General features: G+C 52.5%; 1 protein-coding gene across 2 annotated transcripts in view; it reads left to right on the top strand.

Moving 5' to 3' along the window:
- LOC140388602 (plexin-A1-like) overlaps positions 1–19,898 on the top strand; it is a 626,216-nt gene that overhangs the window by 390,711 nt on the left and 215,607 nt on the right. For both annotated transcript variants that reach the window (XM_072473037.1, XM_072473038.1), the window contains exon 10: positions 625–825. In XM_072473037.1, coding sequence (XP_072329138.1) covers positions 625–825 — 201 coding nt within the window. The remainder of the gene's footprint in view (positions 1–624; positions 826–19,898) is intronic.

The following is a 19,898-nucleotide window of genomic DNA, read 5'->3' as shown; positions in this document are numbered from 1 at the left end:
AGACGATGTGTGGGGAGATCAGTTCAGTCCATAAGTGGGTCATTCAGGAGTCTGGTAACAGTGGGGACGAGGCTGTTTTTTTTACCTGTTAACTTCGCTTCCTGAAGTCAATGACCAGCTCTTTTGCTTTGCTGGCATTGAGGGAGAGATTGTTGTCGCTGCACCACTCCACTAGGTTCTCGATCTCCCTCCTGTATTCTGATTCGTCGTTGTTCGAGATCCGACCCACTACGGCCGTGTCATCAGCAAACTTGTAGATGGCGTTGGAGGCAAATTTTGCCACAGTCGTGTGTGTACAGGGAGTATAGTAGGGGGCTAGGTGAATGGTGGAATGGAATCAAAGGGCCGAATGGCCTCCTCCTCCTCATATTTCATGTTTGGTTCCCTGGAGTGGGACTTGAACTCCCGGCCTTCTGACTCAGATCCAAGAGTACAGCTGATAAATTATTTTGTCGGGAAATGTATTGTTGGGGACTGGAATTCCGGGTGGAATTTAAGGAATCGGCAAACTGCAGAGTATTGAGAATGAATGGGAAGGGAATGGAGCAATGGCTGGCTGGGGAAGGGAGACTTCTGGGGTGAGATGGGGCCTACGATTCACGGGATCTGTTGTTCTATTTGCAGGACTGCCCGCAGATTCTTCCCTCCACGGAAATCTTCATCCCGGTCGGAGTGGTCAAGCCAATCACGCTCGCTGCCAGGAATCTGCCCCAGCCCCAGTCAGGGCAACGGAGCTACGAGTGCATCTTCGACATCCAGGGCTCCATGCACCGTGTGCCAGCCCTGCGCTTCAACAGCACCAGCGTCCAGTGCCAGAACACCTCGGTAAGTCAACGGTGGGCAGCCTTGCCCAGCCCAACCTCGGTACTGTGCGTGTGAGTGTCGGGCTTCGGCCTGGTGTACCGAAAGGCGAAGAAAACCCATATTTCGCATTGTCACAAAGCGTTTGACAGCAACTGAAGCATTTTCTGAAGTGACGCTACTAATGGAATGTAGTAGCTAAGTTGCCCCCCTCCCCCACAGCGATGATCTGTTTATCTTGTGAGATGTTGGTTCAGGGATAAATGAGATATATATATATTTGTTGAAATTCTGCTGTGGAACCTTTCAATGTCCACCTGCGGGATCAGTCGGGTCCCTGGTTTAATGTCTCAGTTGAAGACTGCATGTCCCAGCATTGTAGCACTCTCTCCGTACTGCGCCGGATTTATCAGCCTGGATGGTATGCTGAAAGCTCCAGAGTATTTCAGATCAAGTTTCAGATTACACCGGCTTGTTCTTGTGTTTTCGGCAATGATTTCACTTCTTGCAGTTTTGGGTGTGCCCGGTTTAGCTGGATGTGCTGATGTCATGAGGGGGATCGTTACTATTTTCCTGTGTGATTGTTTATATTTGCCCCCCGCCCTCCTCCCCAAGACTTCATTTAAACCTCTTGTATTCATCGTCTTTCAACTGGACATGTAATAATCTTTATTAGTGTCACAAATAGGCTTACATTAACACTGCAATGAAGTTACTGTGAAAAAGCCCCTAGTTGCCACACTCCGGCGCCTGTTCGGGTTCACAGAGGGAGAATTCAGAATGTCCAATTCACCTGACAGCGCGTCTTTCGCGACTTGTGGGAGGAACCCGGAGCGCCCGGAGGAAACCCACGCAGACACGGGGAGAGCGTGCAGACTCCGCACAGACAGTGACCCAGAGCCGGGAATCGAACCAGGGACCCTGGTGCTGTGAAGCAACAGTGCTAACCACTGTGCTACCGCGCCGCCTTAGCTTATTCCACCAATCAATGAGACCATGGGACTTTGTCTCTGAGCTCCATTCTAGTCATCCTCATTCTGTAACGAACTAATGTCCATCAACCTCCGCTTTGACGTTTTGCTGAATTTCTGGGAGGTGTTCAAGGTTTTGTGAGGATCTCTGCCTGGATGTTCGACACGACAAGCCTCCCTCATACCTGAGACAGTGAGAACCCTTTGGCAGGGCCTAATTGACAGCTGTCTCAAACCAGGGGACACAATTTAAAAATAAGTGTTTCCCGTTTAAGGTGGAGATAAAGAGAAATTCTTCCTCTCTGAGGATCGTAAGTCTGTGGAAGTCACTTTCCCAGAGGTCGGAGGAGGCTGGCTCGTGGACAGATTCTTGACTGACAACGGAGTCAAAGGTTATCAGGGGGGAGAGAGGAAAGGAGAATTGAGGTCAGAATCTGATCAGCCATGATCCAATCAATACTGAAGCAGGTTCAAGGGGCCGAATGGCCTGCTCCTTCTCCTAATTACGTTCTTTAAAGTCAGCACGGTGGCACAGTGGTTAGCACTTCTGCCTCACAGCACCGAGGTCCCAGGTTCGATCCCGGCACTGGGTCACTGTCCGTGTGGAGTTTGCACATTCTCCCCGTGTTTGCGTGGGTTTCGCCCCCAATATGTGCAGGCTGGGTGGATTGGCCACGTTAAATTGTCCCTTAATTGGAATAAATGAATTGAGTACTCCAAATATAAAAAATCTTTATCTGACAGCTTAGATAAGTGGCATGGTTTCCTACCTGACTCTTTATCACCGATATCACTTTTCCCTCCTTTGCCCTCTCTCCCCCCACCCTCTCTCCCCCTCGCCCTCTCTCCCCCTCGCCCTCTCTCGCCCTCTCTCTCCCTCCCCCTCTCTCCCTCTCGCCCTCTCTCCCCGTCGCCCTCTCTCCCCCTCGCCCTCTCTCCCTCTCCCCCTCTCTCCCCCTCGCCCTCTCTCCCCTTCGCCCTCCCTCCCCTCGCCTTCTCTCCCCCTCGCCCTCTCTCCCCCTCGCCCTCTCTCCCCCTCGCCCTCCCTCCCCCTCGCCCTCTCTCCCCTTCGCCCTCTCTCCCCCTCGCCCTCTCTCCCCCTTGCACTCTCTCCCCCTCGCCCTCTCTCCCCCTCGCCCTCTCTCCCCCTCGCCCTCTCTCCCCCTCGCACTCTCTCCCCCTCGCCCTCTCTCCCCCTCGCCCTCTCTCCCCCTCGCCCTCTCTCCCCTTCGCCCTCTCTCCGCCTCGCCTTATCTCCCCCTTGCCCTCTCTCCCCCTCGCCCTCCCTCCCCCTCACCCTCCCTCCCCCTCGCCCTCTCTCCCCCTCGCACTCTCTCCCCCTCGCCCTCTCTCCCCCCTCGCCCTCTCTCCCCCTCGCCCTCTCTCCCCCTCGCCTCTCCACACACTCTCTCACACTGACCCCTCCTCGCCCTCTCTCCCCCTCGCCCTCTCCCCCCCTCGTCCTCTCTTCCCCTCGCCCTCTCCGCACCCTCTCTCTCACCGACTCCCCTTCGCCCTCTATCTCCCCCCTCGCCCTCTCTCCCCCTCACCCTCTCCACACCCTCTCTCTCACCGACCCCTCCTCGCCCTCCCACACCCTCGCCCTCTCCACACCCTCTCTCTCACTGACTCCCCTTCGCCCTCTCTCTCCGCCTTCGCCCTCTCTCCCCCTTGCCCTCTCCCCCCTTGCCCTCTCTCTCCCCCCACGTCCTCTCTCTCCCCCTCGCCCTCTCTCTCCCCCTCACCCTCTCTCCAACCCTCGCATTCTCTCTCCCCCTTCACCCTCTCTCTCCCCGCTCGCCCTCTCTCTCTCCCCCTCACCCTCTCTCTCCCCTTCACCCTCTCTCTCCCACACTCTCTCCCCCTCGCCTTCTCTCTCCGCCTTCACCCTCTCCCCCTCTGTCTCCCCCTCACCCTCTCACTCCCCCCTCGCCCTCTCTTGCCCTCTCTCTCCCCCTCGCCCTCTCTCTCCCCCTGCCCTCTCTCTCCCCTTCTCCCTCTCTCCCCCTCACTCTCTCACTCCCCCCTCGCCCTCTCTTGCCCTCTCTCTCCCCCTCACCCTCTCTCTCCCCCTCGCCCTCTCTCTCCCCCTCACCCTCTCACTCCCCCTCGCCCTCTCTTGCCCTCTCTCTCCCCCTCGCCCTCTCTCTCCCCCTGCCCTCTCTCTCCCCCTCTCCCTCTCTCCCCCTCACCCCCCTCTCCCTCTCTCTCCCCCTCGCCCTCTCTCTCCCCCTCACCCTCTCACTCCCCCCTCGCCCTCTCTCTCCTCTTTCGCCCTCTCTCTCCCCCCTCTCCCTCTCTCCCCCTCACCCTCTCTCTCCCCCCTCTCCCTCTCTCCCCCTCACCCTCTCTCTCCCCCCTCACCCTCTCTCTCCCCCCTCTCTCTCTCTCCCCCTTCGCCCTCTCTCTCCCCCTCCCCTCCCCCTCCCCCCTCGCCCTCTCTCTCCCCCTCACCCTCTCTCTCCCCCCTCTCCCTTTCTTGCCCCCTCACCCTCTCTCTCCCCTCTTGCCCTCTCTCTCCCCCATCACCCTCTCTCTCGCCCCCTCGCCCTTTCTCGCCCTCTATCTCCTCCCTCACCCTCTCGCTCCCCCCTCACCCTCTCTGTATTTCTCTCTCTCTCAGTCTGATCCTTTCCTGCTCATCTCCCCATTCCCCTCATCTTCCATCTCTCCCCTCCACACTCACTCTCTCTCTCTCTCCCTCTGTCTTTCTGCCTTTTCCTCTCACCCTCCCACTCCAGCAGAACTCACTGAAATCCCTCAGCTGAGGTGCTCCAACTCTGTCCATCTGGAGACCTGTCCCAGGCCCCCCGTTCTGTCGGGTGGACGGCACTAAGTTGTGAACCAATCACAAGTTGCGCAGGGTGAAATCGCGGGTCAGTGTCACATCGTCCCGGACTCTGCGTTATTCGACAAAAACTATGCGGTTCTGAATAAGAGTTCCCAGTGAGTTAGACCGACAATGATGCAGTGTTTGCGGAAACAATGAGCTCACGAAGTAGTGCATCAAGTTACTTTTTATCAAGATAACCGGGGTTAATGATTGGATTCCTGCTGTGCCCCACACTCAGTGGGGCACTGGTTGGCATTGTCTCTGTGGGGGGAAGGGTGAGGACAGGCATTGCTCTGAGTCAACCTCTGTTCAATACAGACAGCTGATTTTGTCCATTTGCAATGAGGCACTGCCGCTTTTTCAGGACAGTGTTAGTTTGTACATTTCTTTTTCAAATAATAACCCAGTCCACGGTCGATAGAGTGACGCAGTCATTTTTGTTGAGGAATGCAAACTGACTGACCTATCTGAATGCTTGCCCTCATTATCATACACGCCAGTTTGTAAAGTGGATATATTCATAATTGCCATTGAATTTTTGACTGAGCATTCATTGTCACTTCAAGATCCGCATTGTGTCTGAGGGTACCCTCAGTGGCCGCCAGTCAAGCGTGATGCTCATTAGACAGTGACCATGGCGATCAAACGGCTGGTGCGTGGGTTAGACACTGGGGTGGGGTGCTGGGGTCAAATCTAGATGCCGTCGACTTGGTTAACATTTCCTCTGTGTGACAGACCAGCAGAAGGTGGAGTATGAAATGGATGCTGAGTACCACGGAATCCTTACAGTGCAGAAGGAGGCTATTCGGCCCATTGAGTCTGCACCGACCCACTGAAAGGCCCTATCCCCATAACCCCGCACGTTGATCGTTGCCCATCCGCCTAACCTGCTCATCTTTGGACTGTGGGAGGAAACCGGAGCACCCGGAGGAATCCCACGCAGACATGGGGAGAACGTGCAGACTCCACACAGACAGTCACCCGAGGCTGGAATTGAACCCGGGTAACTGGCACGGTGAGGCAGCAGTGCTAACCACTGTGTCACCCCTCGTGCGGAGTCTCGAACCACGGGATACAGTTTAAAATAAGGGGTCCCCTGTTTTAGACGGAGATGGTTTAGCACACTGGAGGGGCTGGTTTAGCTCACTGGGCTAAATCGCTGGCTTTTAAAGCAGACCAAGGCAGGCCAGCAGCACGGTTCAATTCCCGTACCAGCCTCCCCGAACAGGCGCCGGAATGTGGCGACTAGGGGCTTTTCACAGTAACTTCATTTGAAGCCTACTTGCGACAATAAGCGATTTTCATTTCATTTCATTTCAGATGAGGAAGAATATTTTCTGAGAGTCGTTGATCTGCAAATTCTCTTCTCAGACAGCAGTGAAGGCTGTGGTTGTTGAATATATTCCAGGCTTCCGTGTGGAGTTTGCCCATTCTCCCCGTGTCTGTGTGGGTCCCACCCCCACAACCCAGGCTTGGCGGATTGGCCAGGCTAAATTGCCCCTTAATTGAAAACATTTAAAAAGAAACGAATGTATTCCAGGCTGTGTGAGACGGATTTCTGATCAACAAGGGGGCAAGGGTTATGGGCGGGGGGCGGTGTTTGTGTTCTTGTGTCCTGCGACCTCTGCCTAGTTTCTATTGGGCAAGTGCAAAGACCTGGCTCGGAATACCATTTTTTGGTTCAGACATTAAACTGAAGCCCGCCCCCTCCCCTCAATTGCGGGATTCAGAGAGCCCACAACACCATTCAGGGTAGACCCAGGTCGTCCTCACGGGTGTCCTGGCCAACATTTATCCCTCAGCCCTCACCTAAAACAGGTGCTCCGGCCATTTATTTCAGAGCAGTTTTTGGGAGCTTGCTGTGCCGATGTAACGATAATGGCCGCACCTCCGAAGCAGTTCATTGGTCGTAAAGTACTTTGGGACATACTGACGGTTATTGCCAGCATTGTTGGTGCCCAGCGGGGAGTTGGGTTAAATCTGCACAAACTCATGTGACATTTCGGTGGCGGCTCGGCAGCACAGTGGTTAGCACTGTTCCTTCACAGTTCCAGGGTCGCAGGTTCGATTCCCGGATCGGGTCACTGTCTGTGCGGAGTCTGCACGTTCTCCCCGTGTGTGCGTGGGTTTCCTCTGGGTGCTCCGGTTTCCTCCCACAGTCCAAAGATGTGCAGGTTTAGGTGGATCGGCCGTGATAAATTGCCCCTGAGTGTCCAAAAGGTTAGGTGGGGGTTACTGGGTTACGTGTTCGGGTGGAGGTGTGGGCTTAGGTAGGGTGCTGTTTCCAAGGGACGGTGTAGCCTCGATAGGCCGAATGGCCTCCTTCTGAACTGTAAATTGCAAGATTCTATGGTCCATCCCACTGTAGAAAGGTGGAGGGGCCAGGATTATCAAGGTTGAAGGAGTCCTCTTCTGTGTTATTTGCAGATGCATGTGAATGCTATTGACGAGCTTTCAGCCACCTGCAGTCCAGGTTGATAAGAATCTGGGCTCTGATCCAGCAGAAGCGTTTCAACGGCACGCAGTAAGATTGAAGTACACAGCCAGTTGGTACATGTGCAGAGATGCTGAAAATGTAGTCGTGCAACCTTCGCCAACCAGTCCCAAAAGGAAGTAATTTGTAACGTTGCTACAGGCAGCACCCAAAGGAATCCCCAACCCACGCGGGCATCCTCTGGTGTCCGGGTTCAGGATGAAACCGGGGCAGGGTGCCAGGGTCAAGGTGCCAGGCTACCCTTCCTTCAGGGTGCCAGCTGGACGGTGTGCTGACCAGCTGGCAGTGCAGTTCAGCCAGCGAGATAGCTGGAGTTCTGCCGGTACGTCGATTCTAGCCCTGTAGCAGCGTCGTTAACCCTCGGGGGAGGGTGTAACCAACCGAGGCGGCCAGGCTCCCACAGAGCCCAGAGCTGAACTGCGTTGGCTGGGCCGCTGAGAGCAGCCGTGTGAGACTGTTGCCGGCTCAATGTCTGGCCGGCTGGATTTCAAGTGCAGCGTTTTACGAGTGAATCTACTCAGTCCCCTCTCGAGTCCTGACGTATCCAACCCATGGATAAAACCTGCTGCCCAATCAGCAGCCTGTGTATTGTTCTGCCTTTGCTGAATGCCAGCCCCTGACTTACCCAAACCTACGCCTTGTCGATTGTCTCGTTTCCTGTTTTAAGTAACCCGTGTCCGATTTCAGTGCAAGGTGAAGAGACTGGGCACCATCTTTCAGGGCCTCAGGGCGTCCCAATTGTGCTCTACAACCAATGGAATATTTTTGAAGTGTCATTACTAAGTGACATAGGGAACATGACAACCAGTTGATGCACAGCAAGCTCCCATAACCAGCAATGCTAGAATAACCAAATCATCATTTTGTTACTGATGTCGGTGAAGGGGTAAATATTGACCAGGACACCGGGGAGAATTCCCCTGCTGTTCCTCGAAACCGTGGGATCCTTTATGCCCACCTGAGAGAGCAGAGAGGGCCTTGGCTACGTGCCTCTTCTGGGAGGTGGCACCTCTGACCGTGCAGCACTCCCGCGGGTGCAACTCAAATCTCCAGGGTGCGGCTTCAACCTCTGACCTTCCGACTTGGAGACAGGAGTACCCGTCCGCTGACAGTGAGGACGATCGGGGCAGGGGAGTGGGCCGCTGCCGTTATGGGGGTGTGGATACTGGATTGTAATATCTCAGAAACTGGCTTGAATTGCAACAGGTCCCGTTATATTCTCTTGAAATGAGCAAACATTTTTGCCTACCCCAGCGTGTTTTATATATAGTGATCGTAAACAGTAGCAACGGGCGCAAGAATTGATTGGGTAAACAGTGAACAATAGTCCTATGCTTAGTGTGTAGTGAGCTGCGAGCCTGTGCAGATAATGCCTCCGATCAGTGCAGTTGTCAGAAATTGCTTTTTATCATTCCCGATGTGTTTTTTGCAAAGGATCTCATGGATTTCATGCCTTGTGTGGATCAGCCGGCTTATCCGTTTGAACAGATCAAAAATCTCAGTAATGCAGCTTTGGTTCAGTGCTTCAGATTAATACGTTATTGACCATCGACGAAGTTCGATGTCCTAATTGCACTGCTCCCAAGATCTCCTTCTTTTTTCATTAGATGGTAAATACATAATTAAATATTGATTAATCCTTGTGCGTCGCCCAATTGGACTCGCAGATTAAGATTCCTTTTTTGTTATTCAGCCCTTCTGCACTCAAAGCTGACTCTCACTGTGATTAGGCAGCACTGGGGGGTTGAATTCCCTCATTTCCTACCCCCTCCCTCTCACTCCTCCGCCTACTGTCGGGGTGAGAGCTGAGACAAGTAAAACAAAGAACTTGCCTTTCACAACACCTTTCACCATCTCAGGGTAACCCAAAGCTTTTCACAGGCCGTGAAGTCCTTTGAAAACGCAATCGCGGTTTGTGAGGCAGGGAAACATGGCAAGGTCTCACAAGTATAAATGTGCTGATGACCGAGAGTCACAGAGGTTTGCAGCATAGAAAGGGCCCTTCAGTCCATTGCGCTGCACCGGTCAAAAAACAACCGCCTAAGTATTTTAATCCCATTTCCCAGCACTTAGCCTTGGGATCGCAACTGCACATCTAAATGCTTCTTAAATGGGGCAGCATGTGGCGCAGTGGATAGCACTGGGACTGCGGCGCTGAGGACCCGGGTTCGATCCCGGCTCTGGGTCACTGTCCGTGTGGAGTTTGCACATTCTCCCCATGTCTGTGTGGGTTTCACCCCCACAACCCAAAGATGTGCAGGTTAGGTGGATTGGCGCCCCTAAATTGGAAAAAGAAATAATTGGGTACTCTAAATTTATTTTGAAAATTACTTCTTAAATGTTGCGAGGGTCTCTGCCTCCCTCACTCTTACAGGCAGCGAGTTCCAGTTTCTCACCCCCTCTGGCCGAAAAAGGTTTTCCTCACATCACCTCTAAACCTTAAATCTCTGCCCCCTGGTCATTGATCCCCCCCCCACCAAGGGGAAACGTTCTTCCTGTCTACTCTACCTGTGCCCCTCATAATTTTATGCATCTAAATCATGTCCCCACCCCAGCCTCCTCTGCTCCAAGGAAAACAACCCAGCTTATCCAACTAAAACTCTCCGGCCCAGGCAACATCCTGGTAAATCTCCTCTGCACCCTCTCCAGTGCTATCACATCCCTGCTAGAATGTGGATTCCAGAACTGCACACAATGCTCTAGCTGCAGCCTAACCAATATTTTATACAGTTCCAGCATAACCTCCCTGCTCTTAAACTTTATTCCTCGGCTAATAAAGGCAAGTATACCATATGCCTTCTTAACCACTGTATCCACCTGCTCTGCTACCTTGAAGGATGGGTGTACATGCACAGCAAGGTCCCTCTGATCCTTGGTGCGTCCCAATGTCCTATCGTTTATTATGCATTCCCTTGCCTTGTTTGTCCTGCCCAAGTACATCACCTCACATTTATCCGGATTTAACTGACCAAACTCCACACAGGCAGTGGCCCAGAGCCGGGATCGAAGCTGGGACCTCGGCGCCGTGAGGCAACCGTGCTAACCACTGTGCCTCCGTGCTGCCCGGCGGGGCCTCAGTTTAATAGCACATCTGAAAAACGGCACCTCCGACAGTGTAGCACGCCCTCAGTTTCTACAGTGTGACTAACAGCTCGGGTCACTGGAGTGGGATTTGAGCCATAGCAAGGGGCTAGCTAAACTGACCTCTCCTTTGGCTCCCATGCGGCAAATTGGCGCATTTTGCAGCTTTTAAGCGTGCCAGATAAATGCTTACTCTTGGCCAAGGTGCCCGGGAAACTTTGCTGCTCCTCTTTGAACAGTGACTCTTCAACCTCTATTCAAACGGGGGTCTTAGTTGGCAGTCCGACATTTCAGCCGAAGGGTGATGCCCTCGGACACTCCCTCAGCACTGCACCGGGAGTGTCAGCTTCACGTGTTGACGTCCCTCGAGCCGTCTCTTGACTCAGTGATGAGAGCCAGGCCAGACTGGCAGGTAGTAATGTGTTTCCATGAGAGGCAAACTCACTTTTCATCTTTCTGTGCCCTAAAGCCATTGTGTTTGATCACAAAGTGCCTATTTACAGATGTAGTATATTCATCGTGATGGAACAGCAGAGCTGTTTTAGATAAGGCAAGGAGTGTGATGCATTAGACTAACAGGCTGTGGAGAGATTACTGCTCTTTGAAACACTGGAGCTGAAGTGACCTCCAATGTAACGGCTCCCATATCGCTGAGTTCATCTCATTGCGATTAGAACTTGTCTGCTGAATTTGAGTCGGAAATGTTGAGGGACAATATTTATCCAGTAAAATGGTCCCCTTCATTTTGGGAGAGCGACCCGCATTTCTTGGTGAAACCTCCTCTTGCCGCTGTATTATCCAAGCCCATGGGGCAGATTGAGTGGAAAGCGCTGGTCACCCTTAATTGTTGCAAACCAGCTTTTCCCAATTCTTGGCGTGAACGTGAAGCAGCTTCTGCCACATGTCCCCTCAAAAGGTTGGATTATCCGGTGTTCTTTTTACTCATTCTCGGAATATGGTCCTCCCTGGCTCGGCCAACATTCATTGTCCATCCCGAATTGCCCTTGAGAAGGTGGTGGTGAGCCGCCTTCTGGAACCGCTGCAGCCCATGTGGTGTAGGTACACCCACGGCGCTGTTAGGGAGGGAGTTCCAGCATTTTTACCCAGCGGCAGTGAAGGAACAGCCGATATATTTCCAAGATCAAAGCAAATTACTGCAGATGCTGGGATCTGAAACCAAAACTGAAAATGCTGGACAATCTCAGCAGGTCTGACAGCATCTGTGGAGAGAGAAGGGAGATAACGTTTCGAGACTGGATGGCTCTTTGTCATACATTTCCAAGTCAGGATGGTGAGCGACTTGGAGGGGAACCTCCAGGTGGTTGTGTCCCCATGGACCTGTTTTTCCCACTCTTTCTGGGGATATTCATCTCCCTGGCTAGGCCAGCATTGCCCATCGCTAATTGGCCTTCAGAAAGTGGTGGGCTGCCTTCTTAAACCGCAGCAGTCCATGTGGCATAGGTGCACCCACAGTTGGCCTTGCCCTTCTTAGTGGTGGAGGTCACAGGTTTGGAAGGCGCTATCAAAAGGTGGCTGGCGTTATAGAGACAGCATCAGCCTCTTTGCCTGTCTTCCTTTCTCTCATCGCTAGATGAGGACTTGGGTTCCAATTTCACGCATCTCACCCAAGAGGCCAAACCTCCATGTTCAACCCTGAGTAGCAAGCCTTCTAATTTGAAGGATCCTGGGTTCTTAGCTGTAGCAGCCCCTCTGTTTCTCACTTCACAGATGCTGCCAGAGTTATTCCAGTATCTTTTGTTTTTATAGGGCAGCACGGTGGCGCAGTGGGTTAGCCCTGCTAGGTGGATTGGCCATGGTAAATTGCCCTTAGTGTCCAAAATTGGCCTTAGTGTTGGGTGGGGTTACTGGGTTATGGGGATAGGGTGGAGGGTGCTCTTTCCAAGGGCCGGTGCAGACAAATGGCCTCCTTCTGCACTGTAAATTCTAGGATAATGTGCAAACTCCACACGAGCAGTGACCCAGAGCCGGGATCGAACCCGAGACCTCGGCGCCGTGAGGCTGCAGTGCTAACCCACTGCGCCACCGTGCTGCCCATACCCTCCGAAAATTGGAGGTCATCCAAAAACCTCAGCATGCCTTGGCTGACACCTTCATTGCGCTTGCTGACCTGCACTGGCTCCCAGTTTAGCAAGGCCTCAATCCGAAAATTCTACATGGCCAAGTATTCATCCTGCTCTCCCTTCCCCATCACTTCCAACCCCCCCCCCCCCACTTAATCACTGTCATCTCCTTCGGCCCCATAGTCTTCCGAGATATGTGTGTTTCTCTATCTATGGCCTCTTGAAAATCCCTGATATTACAGCACCATTGGGGGCCACATCTTCAGCTTCCTGGGGCCGTCGCTGTGGAATTCCCGGCTGCACCGCTCAGACAATCCTCCTCTTTGAAGACGCTCCTTCGAACGTACCTGTTTGACCAAGGTTCTGGCCATCCACTCCTGATATCTCATGCGGCTCCCTATCAAACCTTGCTCAGCAATGCTGCTGTGAAGCGTTTGGGACATCTCATTGTGTAAGGGTTGTGAAATAAATGTTGTTGTTGATGTGGGTGGCAGATCATGTGGCAAAGCCTCCAGGAATACGTCCAACCAGAAGTTGGCGACCTTAACGCAGTTTGAGGGCTTCCAATCATTGAGTGAGCAACCCTGCGCCTGCCAAAGGCTTTAAATACCACAACCCTGACACTCGTCTTTTTGGGTGTTGTATATGTTGAGATTGTTTCCCATCAGGTACCCTTCAGCGGCAACCAGCCCAGACTGCTTTGTGCTGCCATTTTTACCAATTTGGATGTCTCCCGATTAGCACTTGGCAGTGGAAAGGACGCTTTTTCCCTTTCGAGCCTCACTGTTTTCAAACATTTGCTGGAAATTTGTCTACTTTTCTTTTTTTGGAATCAACTTTACTGATGCCTGTACCAAGAACGAGCCATAACCATCCTAATTACTTTTAATAAATGCTATTCCATGGAGATGGGTTGTCTCTGGCAAGGTTGTCGAGTATTGCTCATTCACTGGGTTGCACTTCCTGGTGCTCCCACCGGGTGCGCTTTAGGCAGCGGGGGCTGCACGTAAAAGAGGGTGGGTGTGGTGGCTGCTCCACCACCTCCCGGTCCACCCTGAGCTCATCCCCATAATTCGGGGGCGTGGACGTGCGGCAAAATTGGCCACCCACCCGCCATATTTAAACAAATAGACAAGGACAATTACACTTGCTATTAAATCAGTTGACCCTGATAATAATGCTGCCCGAGCCATTAAATGTTTTGCCTGGGCAGTCAGGTTTGAGCGGGCACGTTGATTTTTAAAAAACGGTTCTTCAATTTGCAGGAAGGAAAAGGGGTTCGTCCTTTGGTGGCTGCCATTTACCCATCGTGGAGCGGCCCCCCTGAGATCAAACCCCCACCTCCTTACTACCTAACTGAAGCTGTAAACCCACCTCAGCTCACCACCAGCCCCCACTCCCGCCCCCCCCCCCCGCCGTGACCTACCCAAATGCTCCCTGCCCAACACCCTGGATTAAACTTGCTCCGGGGACCCATGGGCCTTCCTTTGGCTTCTCTTGCAGTCCCGGCGGCGGCCACTAACATCCGGTTGGTGCTACCAGGGCTGATGGAGCTGCCGGCCATTTGGGTTGACCGCTGATTTCAAATGGGGGGGTGGGGGGGGGGGACATCCTGGCTAGTGATGGACAGAGGTCCTGCTTGGCACTCAAGTAGCCCCCCCCCCCCCCCCCCCCCCCCACCGTAGCATTCGATAGGGCAGATTGGCTCCAGCCCATTTGCTTCTGGGGGAGTCAGCTATCAACACCCCCGTATTATTCAGCCTGGAGCTGCCCTTAATTGAGTCGGCCATTTCTGAGGGCATTTAAGAGACAACCACATTGCTGTGGGTCTGGAGTCACATGGAGGCCAGACCGGGTGAGGATGGCAGATTTCCCTCCCTAAAGGACGTTAGTGGACCAGATGGTTTTTTTTAAAAATGACAATCCAGTCGCTTCTTTTCTGCTTTCACTGATGCCAGATTTTTTTTAAACTGAATTTAAATTCTCAAACCAAAGCCCAGAAGGTTAATGACCCAGAACCGTTGTTGTGCAAAAGTTGGAACGTTAATTTGATGAAGTTACTTTTTGAAAGGGAGACATATATTTCCAGCAAATGTTTGACAGCCGTGGAGGTTCCAGAGGAGGAATCCAGGAACGCTGTAGAAAATAGAAACATGTTGTCGAAGCTTCTCGGCTCGCACTCATCATGACAAACACAAAAATGCGAAATGTCAAATATCACAACAATTTATACTACAGGGGAAAACGGGATGTGAAATCATACAGTTTACAGTGCAGAAGCAGGCCATTCGGCCCATCGAGTCTGCACCGGCCTTTGGAAAGAGCATCCAATTTAAGCCCACACCTCCCCCCTATCCCTGTAATCCAGTAACCCAACCTAACCTTTTGGACACCAAGGGGCAATTTAGCATGACCAATCCACCGAACTTGCACGTCTCTGGACTGTGGGAGGAAACCGGAGCACCCGGAGGAAGCCCACGCACACACGGGGAGAATGTGCAAACTCCGCACAGTCACCTGAAGCCGGAATTGAACCGGGTCCCTGGAGCTGTGAGGCAGCAGTGCTAACCACCTTGCCACCCCTATGGGAGAGGGAGTGGGCCATTCAGCCCTTCGACCTTGCTCCAGCCCTTCAACCCGATCGTGTCTGATCTTCTACCTTAACCCCATTTCCTTGCATTACCCCTTCCTGTCATTTGTTTCCAGAAATCTATGTGCTCAATGACTGAGTCCTCACAGCCCTCTGGAATTCTAAAGTCACACAACTCTCTGTGTCAAGAAATTCCTCCCCATCTCAGTCTTGCCCTTATTCTGGGCCTGTGTCCCCTGGTATTAGACCCCGCCCCCTAGCCAGGGGAAACATCATTCATGCATCTGACCTGCCGAGTCCCTTAAGAATTTTGTACACTTCAGTGAGATCACCTCTCACTCTTCTAAACACTGAAGAGTAGAGGCCCTGTCTCCTCAATCACTCCTCATAGGACAGCCCTGCCAGGTATCAATTTGGTGAACCTTTGTTGCACTCCCCCTGTATATCCATCCTTAGACAAGGAGACCAAAGCATTGCATGGTACTCCAGGTGCCATCTCACCAAGGCTTCGTACAATTGCAGCAAGACTATTGTACTCAAATCCTCTTACATTGAAGGTCAACATATCATTGGATTTCCTAATTGCTCACTGCAATTCCAAAGATTCACCACCCCCTCAGTGAAGAAATTCCTCCTTATCTCAGTCTGAAATGAACTGCCCTTTATCCCGAGATCATGTCCCCTGGTTTTAGACTGACCGACCAGAGGAACCATCTTACCTACATCCACCCCGTCATAGCCTGGAAGAATTTTAGAAGCTTTAATGAGGCCACCCCTCTTTTTTCGAACCTCTGAGGAATACAGAGCCAGTCTGCTCAATCCCTCCTCTTCAGACATCCCAGGTGAATCTGGTGAGCCTCCATTGCGCTCCCTCAATGGCAAATAGGTCCCTCCTTCGATAAGGGGGCCAAAACAGTACACAATGCTCCCGGTGAGATCTCACCAAGGCTTAATGTAACCGCAGCAAGACATCCTTACTCCTGGACTGCCATATCTCCTCACAGTGAAAGTCAACATGTTGTTTACCTTCCTAAATGCTTCCCGCATCTGCATGCCAGCTTTCAGTAAGTTATGAAAAAGGACACCTAGGTCCCTTTGGACATCAATGCTTCCCAACCTCTCACCATTTAAGAAATACACTGCATCTCTGTTATGGGGATACGATGGAGGTGTGGACCTTGGGTAGGGTGCTCTTTCCAAGAGCCGGTGCAGACTCGATGGGCCGAATGGCCTCCTGCACTGTAAATTCTATGAAATCTATGAGAGTGTCGTTGGTGCAAAGGTTCAGGAACCTGTCCTTAAACGTGGGGAAGCATAGTAGCGCAGCGGTTAGCACTGTTGCTTCACAGCGCCAGGGTCCCTGGTTCGATTCCCGCTTGGATCACTGTGCGGAGTCTGCACGTTCTCCCGTGTCTGCGTGCGTTTCCTCCGGGTGCTCCGGCTTCCTCCCACAAGTCCCGAAAGACGTGCTGTTAGGTGAATTGGACATGCTGTGTACCCGAGCAGGCGCCGGAGTGTGGCAACTAGGGGATTTTCACAGTAACGTCATTGCAGTGTTAACGTAAACCTACTTGTGACACGAATAAAGATCATTGATTATTATTAAACAAGGGCTTCCAACATCTGCATTGACTGGCCAGTGCAACAGGAAAAATGGGCCTTGTTTGGGAGAAGGCCTGTCGACCCGATTAGCCAAACCCCCAATCAGTTAGAAGGAGGCCATGTTTACATATGAAGGAGTGTGAGTCATTCCATTCAGGCAAGGCCTGAGCTCATGAATCACACCCAAGGGAGCTCCGTCAGCACTGGGAATCCTGCCAAGCCACCCTTCTATTGGTCAGTAATGTGTTTATAATGCATCCTGCCAAAAGGTGTGTTTATTTTGGCTTTTTTTTTCGAATAATTTTGGTTTTTAGTTGGAAATGATTTCCTACCCTGCACAGATCAAAGGAGAAACTGAGTTTCATAACCATTGTCCCTTCAAATGCTAATAAGTTGAGCAGAGAATTGATTGTTGGGAAGCTCACCCATTCTGAGCCAGGAGGGCCATTGCTGGCTTGTCCAATGGAATCAATGTGTGGCGAGATGCTGGCTCTCCCAAATAATGTCGTCGTCCCCCCACACCCCACACACATACACACTTACTGGCCCTGCTTTTTCTTCCCCTCCTCTTTGCGGCTCGCCCCGGAAACTACATGGAACATAAGAGCAGGAGTAGCTCATTCAGCCCCTCGAGTCTGTCCCGCCCTTCGCCAAAATCCTGGCTGATCTCTTTCCGAATTTCATTTGTCCGCTTTGGCCGGGGCCAGCACGGGGGCGCAGTGGGTTAGCCCTGTTGCCGCACGGCGCCGAGGTCCCAGGTTCGATTCTGGGTCACTGTCCGTGTGGGGTTTGCACATTCCCCCCCCGCGTCTGCGTGGGTTTCGCCCCCACAACCCAAAGATGTGCAGGGTAGGTGGATTGACCACGCTAAATTGCCCCTTAATTGGAGAAAATGAATTGGGTACTCTAAATTTATATTTTAAAAAATGTGTCCGCTTTGGCTCCAGAATTCTCTTTTAAAATAAATTTAGAGCACCCAGATCTTTTATTTCCAATTAGAGGGCAATTTAGCGTGGCCAATCCAACTGTCCTGCAGATGGCTTCGGGTTGTGGGGGTGAAGCCCACGCAGACACGGGGAGAATGTGCAAAATCCACACGGACAGTGACCCAGAGCCGGGATCGAACCCGGGACCTCGGTGCCGTGAGGCAGCAGTGCTAACCACTGCGCCACCGTGCTGCCCAGCCCTGGAATCCTTCAGAAAGCTTGGATCGCAATAAAATCTTATCGATCCCAGATTTAAAATAATGGGTTGAGCGAATACCTACTTCAGGAGTGGGGAGGTGGTAAGGGAGGTCAGGATGTTCCAGTGGGAACGTGGTACCAAATACTCTCTTCTTTATCGTCATTTTTGGGCACAGGTGATTTGTGTGTGCGTGTGTTCCCTGGGGAGCAGGGGAGACTTAATAAAGGGTTAGAATGAAATGAAAGAAATGAATGAAAATTGCTTATTGTCACAAGTAGGCTTCAAATGAAGTTACTGTGAAAAGCCCCGAGTCGCCACATTCCGGCGCCTGTTCGGGGAGGCTGGTACGGGAATTGAACCGTGCTGCTGGCCTGCTTTAAAAGCCAGCGATTTAGCCCGGTGCTAAACAGCCCCTGTGCTAATGCCCTGTAATAAGGAACCTGAGATTGCAAGGGTGTCCGGTATATCCTTGTTCTGCTTTCAGTCTTAGTATGATGTGACCCGTGTGTTTGCTCGTGAGGGCTCTTATTTTGTAGTGACTAGGATCCAAATTTAGGCTTCCTCTTAGAATCTTCGACAGTCACCCGAGGTGGGAATCGAACCTGGGTTCCTGGTGCTGTGAGGCAGTGGTGCTAACCACTGTGCTGCCCCTGGAAGGGGGGGGGGGGCAAATGAATTGGTCTACAAGCCAAAAGAATCACACTCAACAAGAGGAAACAGTGTGTCGGCCTTCTGTCTCCATTGTTGAACAACACCTCACCTCGCAGTTTCCAACCCTATGAGCGAGGGTCTCGCGTGGTTCTCGGTGCCGGGAGACGGTGGGACTTTCAGCTCCCGCCGCTGTCAATGGGAATTCCCATTGAAGCCTCTGGGAAACCTGTGGGTGTGCGCTGCCGGCCGGCAGGTCCAGAGAATCCTGCCCCCCACCCCCCCCAGGATGTGACCGGAGAAGTCCGACCTTTATATTCCGACATCTGTGGAATTTTCTTACGCCCACCTGCGAGGGCAGACCGAGCCTCGGCTTAACATCTCACCTGAAAGCTGGCCACCGATGGGAGGTGCGAGGTGCACTGGATGGGTAATCGGGAGGCCCGGGATAACAATCTGGGGACATGGGTTCAAACCCCACCCCCCCTCGCCCAGGTAACTGGTGGGATTAAAATTCGATTAATAAATCTGGAATTGAAAGGGAGTCTCCGTGATGGTGACCATGACGACGGCCATTGATTGTTGTTTAAAACCCTATCTGGTTCACTAATGCCCTGTAAGGAGGGAGATCTGCATTCCTTACCCCGTGTGTGTAACTCCGAACTGCCCTCTGAAATGGCCGAGCAAGCCCCTTTGTTCAGGGGCCGTTGGGTTTAGGCAACAAAGGGCGGCCTTGTCACTCACCCCCGCATCGCGTGAACGGAAACGCATCTATCTAAACTTTGGTGCTGTCTCCCGAGCGAGGGCTTGAACCTACGACCTACTCAGTCACGGCTGTCACTGCGACGCGCTTCAGTTGCTTTCCCAGCCCTGATAAAATGTTCTTTTGTCAGAAAGTAAACAAGAGGAAGGCAAAATGTGTGTGCTAATTGCGCAGAGACGGCCTGTGAAAATGCAGGTGTGATTGGCTTGTCGTTCTTGCGTCTAAAATGGCTGACTGCTCACTTGCCAGGGTTTCGTTTTGCCCACCCACTTTCTCGGCTTTGCGTTCCTTTGCAACTTCTTGCTCCATCTGAGATGCTAACGGGGTTAGATGAAGTCTGGCGGGAGGGGATTCGTGTGGAGCATAAGCGTCGAACGGAGGCTGGATCGGCTGGGGTTGTTTTCATCAGAGCAGAGGAGGCTGAGGGGGGACCTTTTCCCCTTCGCAGAGGGGTCGATAACCGGGGGGGGGGGGGGGGTGTAGATTTAAGGAAAGGGGCAGGAGGTTTGGAGGGGATTTGAGTGAAAACGTTTCCACCCGGGGGGGGGGGGGGGGGGGGGGGGGGGATCTGGATCTCGCTGCCTCACAACATTTAAGAAGCATTTAGCTGAGCGATTGAAACCCCCACAGCGTACGGGGTTACGGACCAAGTGCTGAAGAATAGGATTAGAATAGATAGGTACTTGACCGGCACAGACAGGACGGGCTGTCGGGCCTCTTTCTGTCCTGGAAAGCTCTATGACCCCCACAAAAGTGTGGATAGGTTAGGGTGAATACTATCACTACTCACAAGTCATGCTCAGCTTCCACCCCTGTGCTTGCTAACCTACCCCTGGTTAAGCCACACCT

Source organism: Scyliorhinus torazame, chromosome 13 (assembly GCF_047496885.1).
Source record: "Scyliorhinus torazame isolate Kashiwa2021f chromosome 13, sScyTor2.1, whole genome shotgun sequence".
In the NCBI taxonomy this organism is placed as follows: domain Eukaryota; kingdom Metazoa; phylum Chordata; class Chondrichthyes; order Carcharhiniformes; family Scyliorhinidae; genus Scyliorhinus; species Scyliorhinus torazame.
Note: the sequence above shows the minus strand (reverse complement) of the source record. Positions and strands in the feature narration are given on the sequence as shown.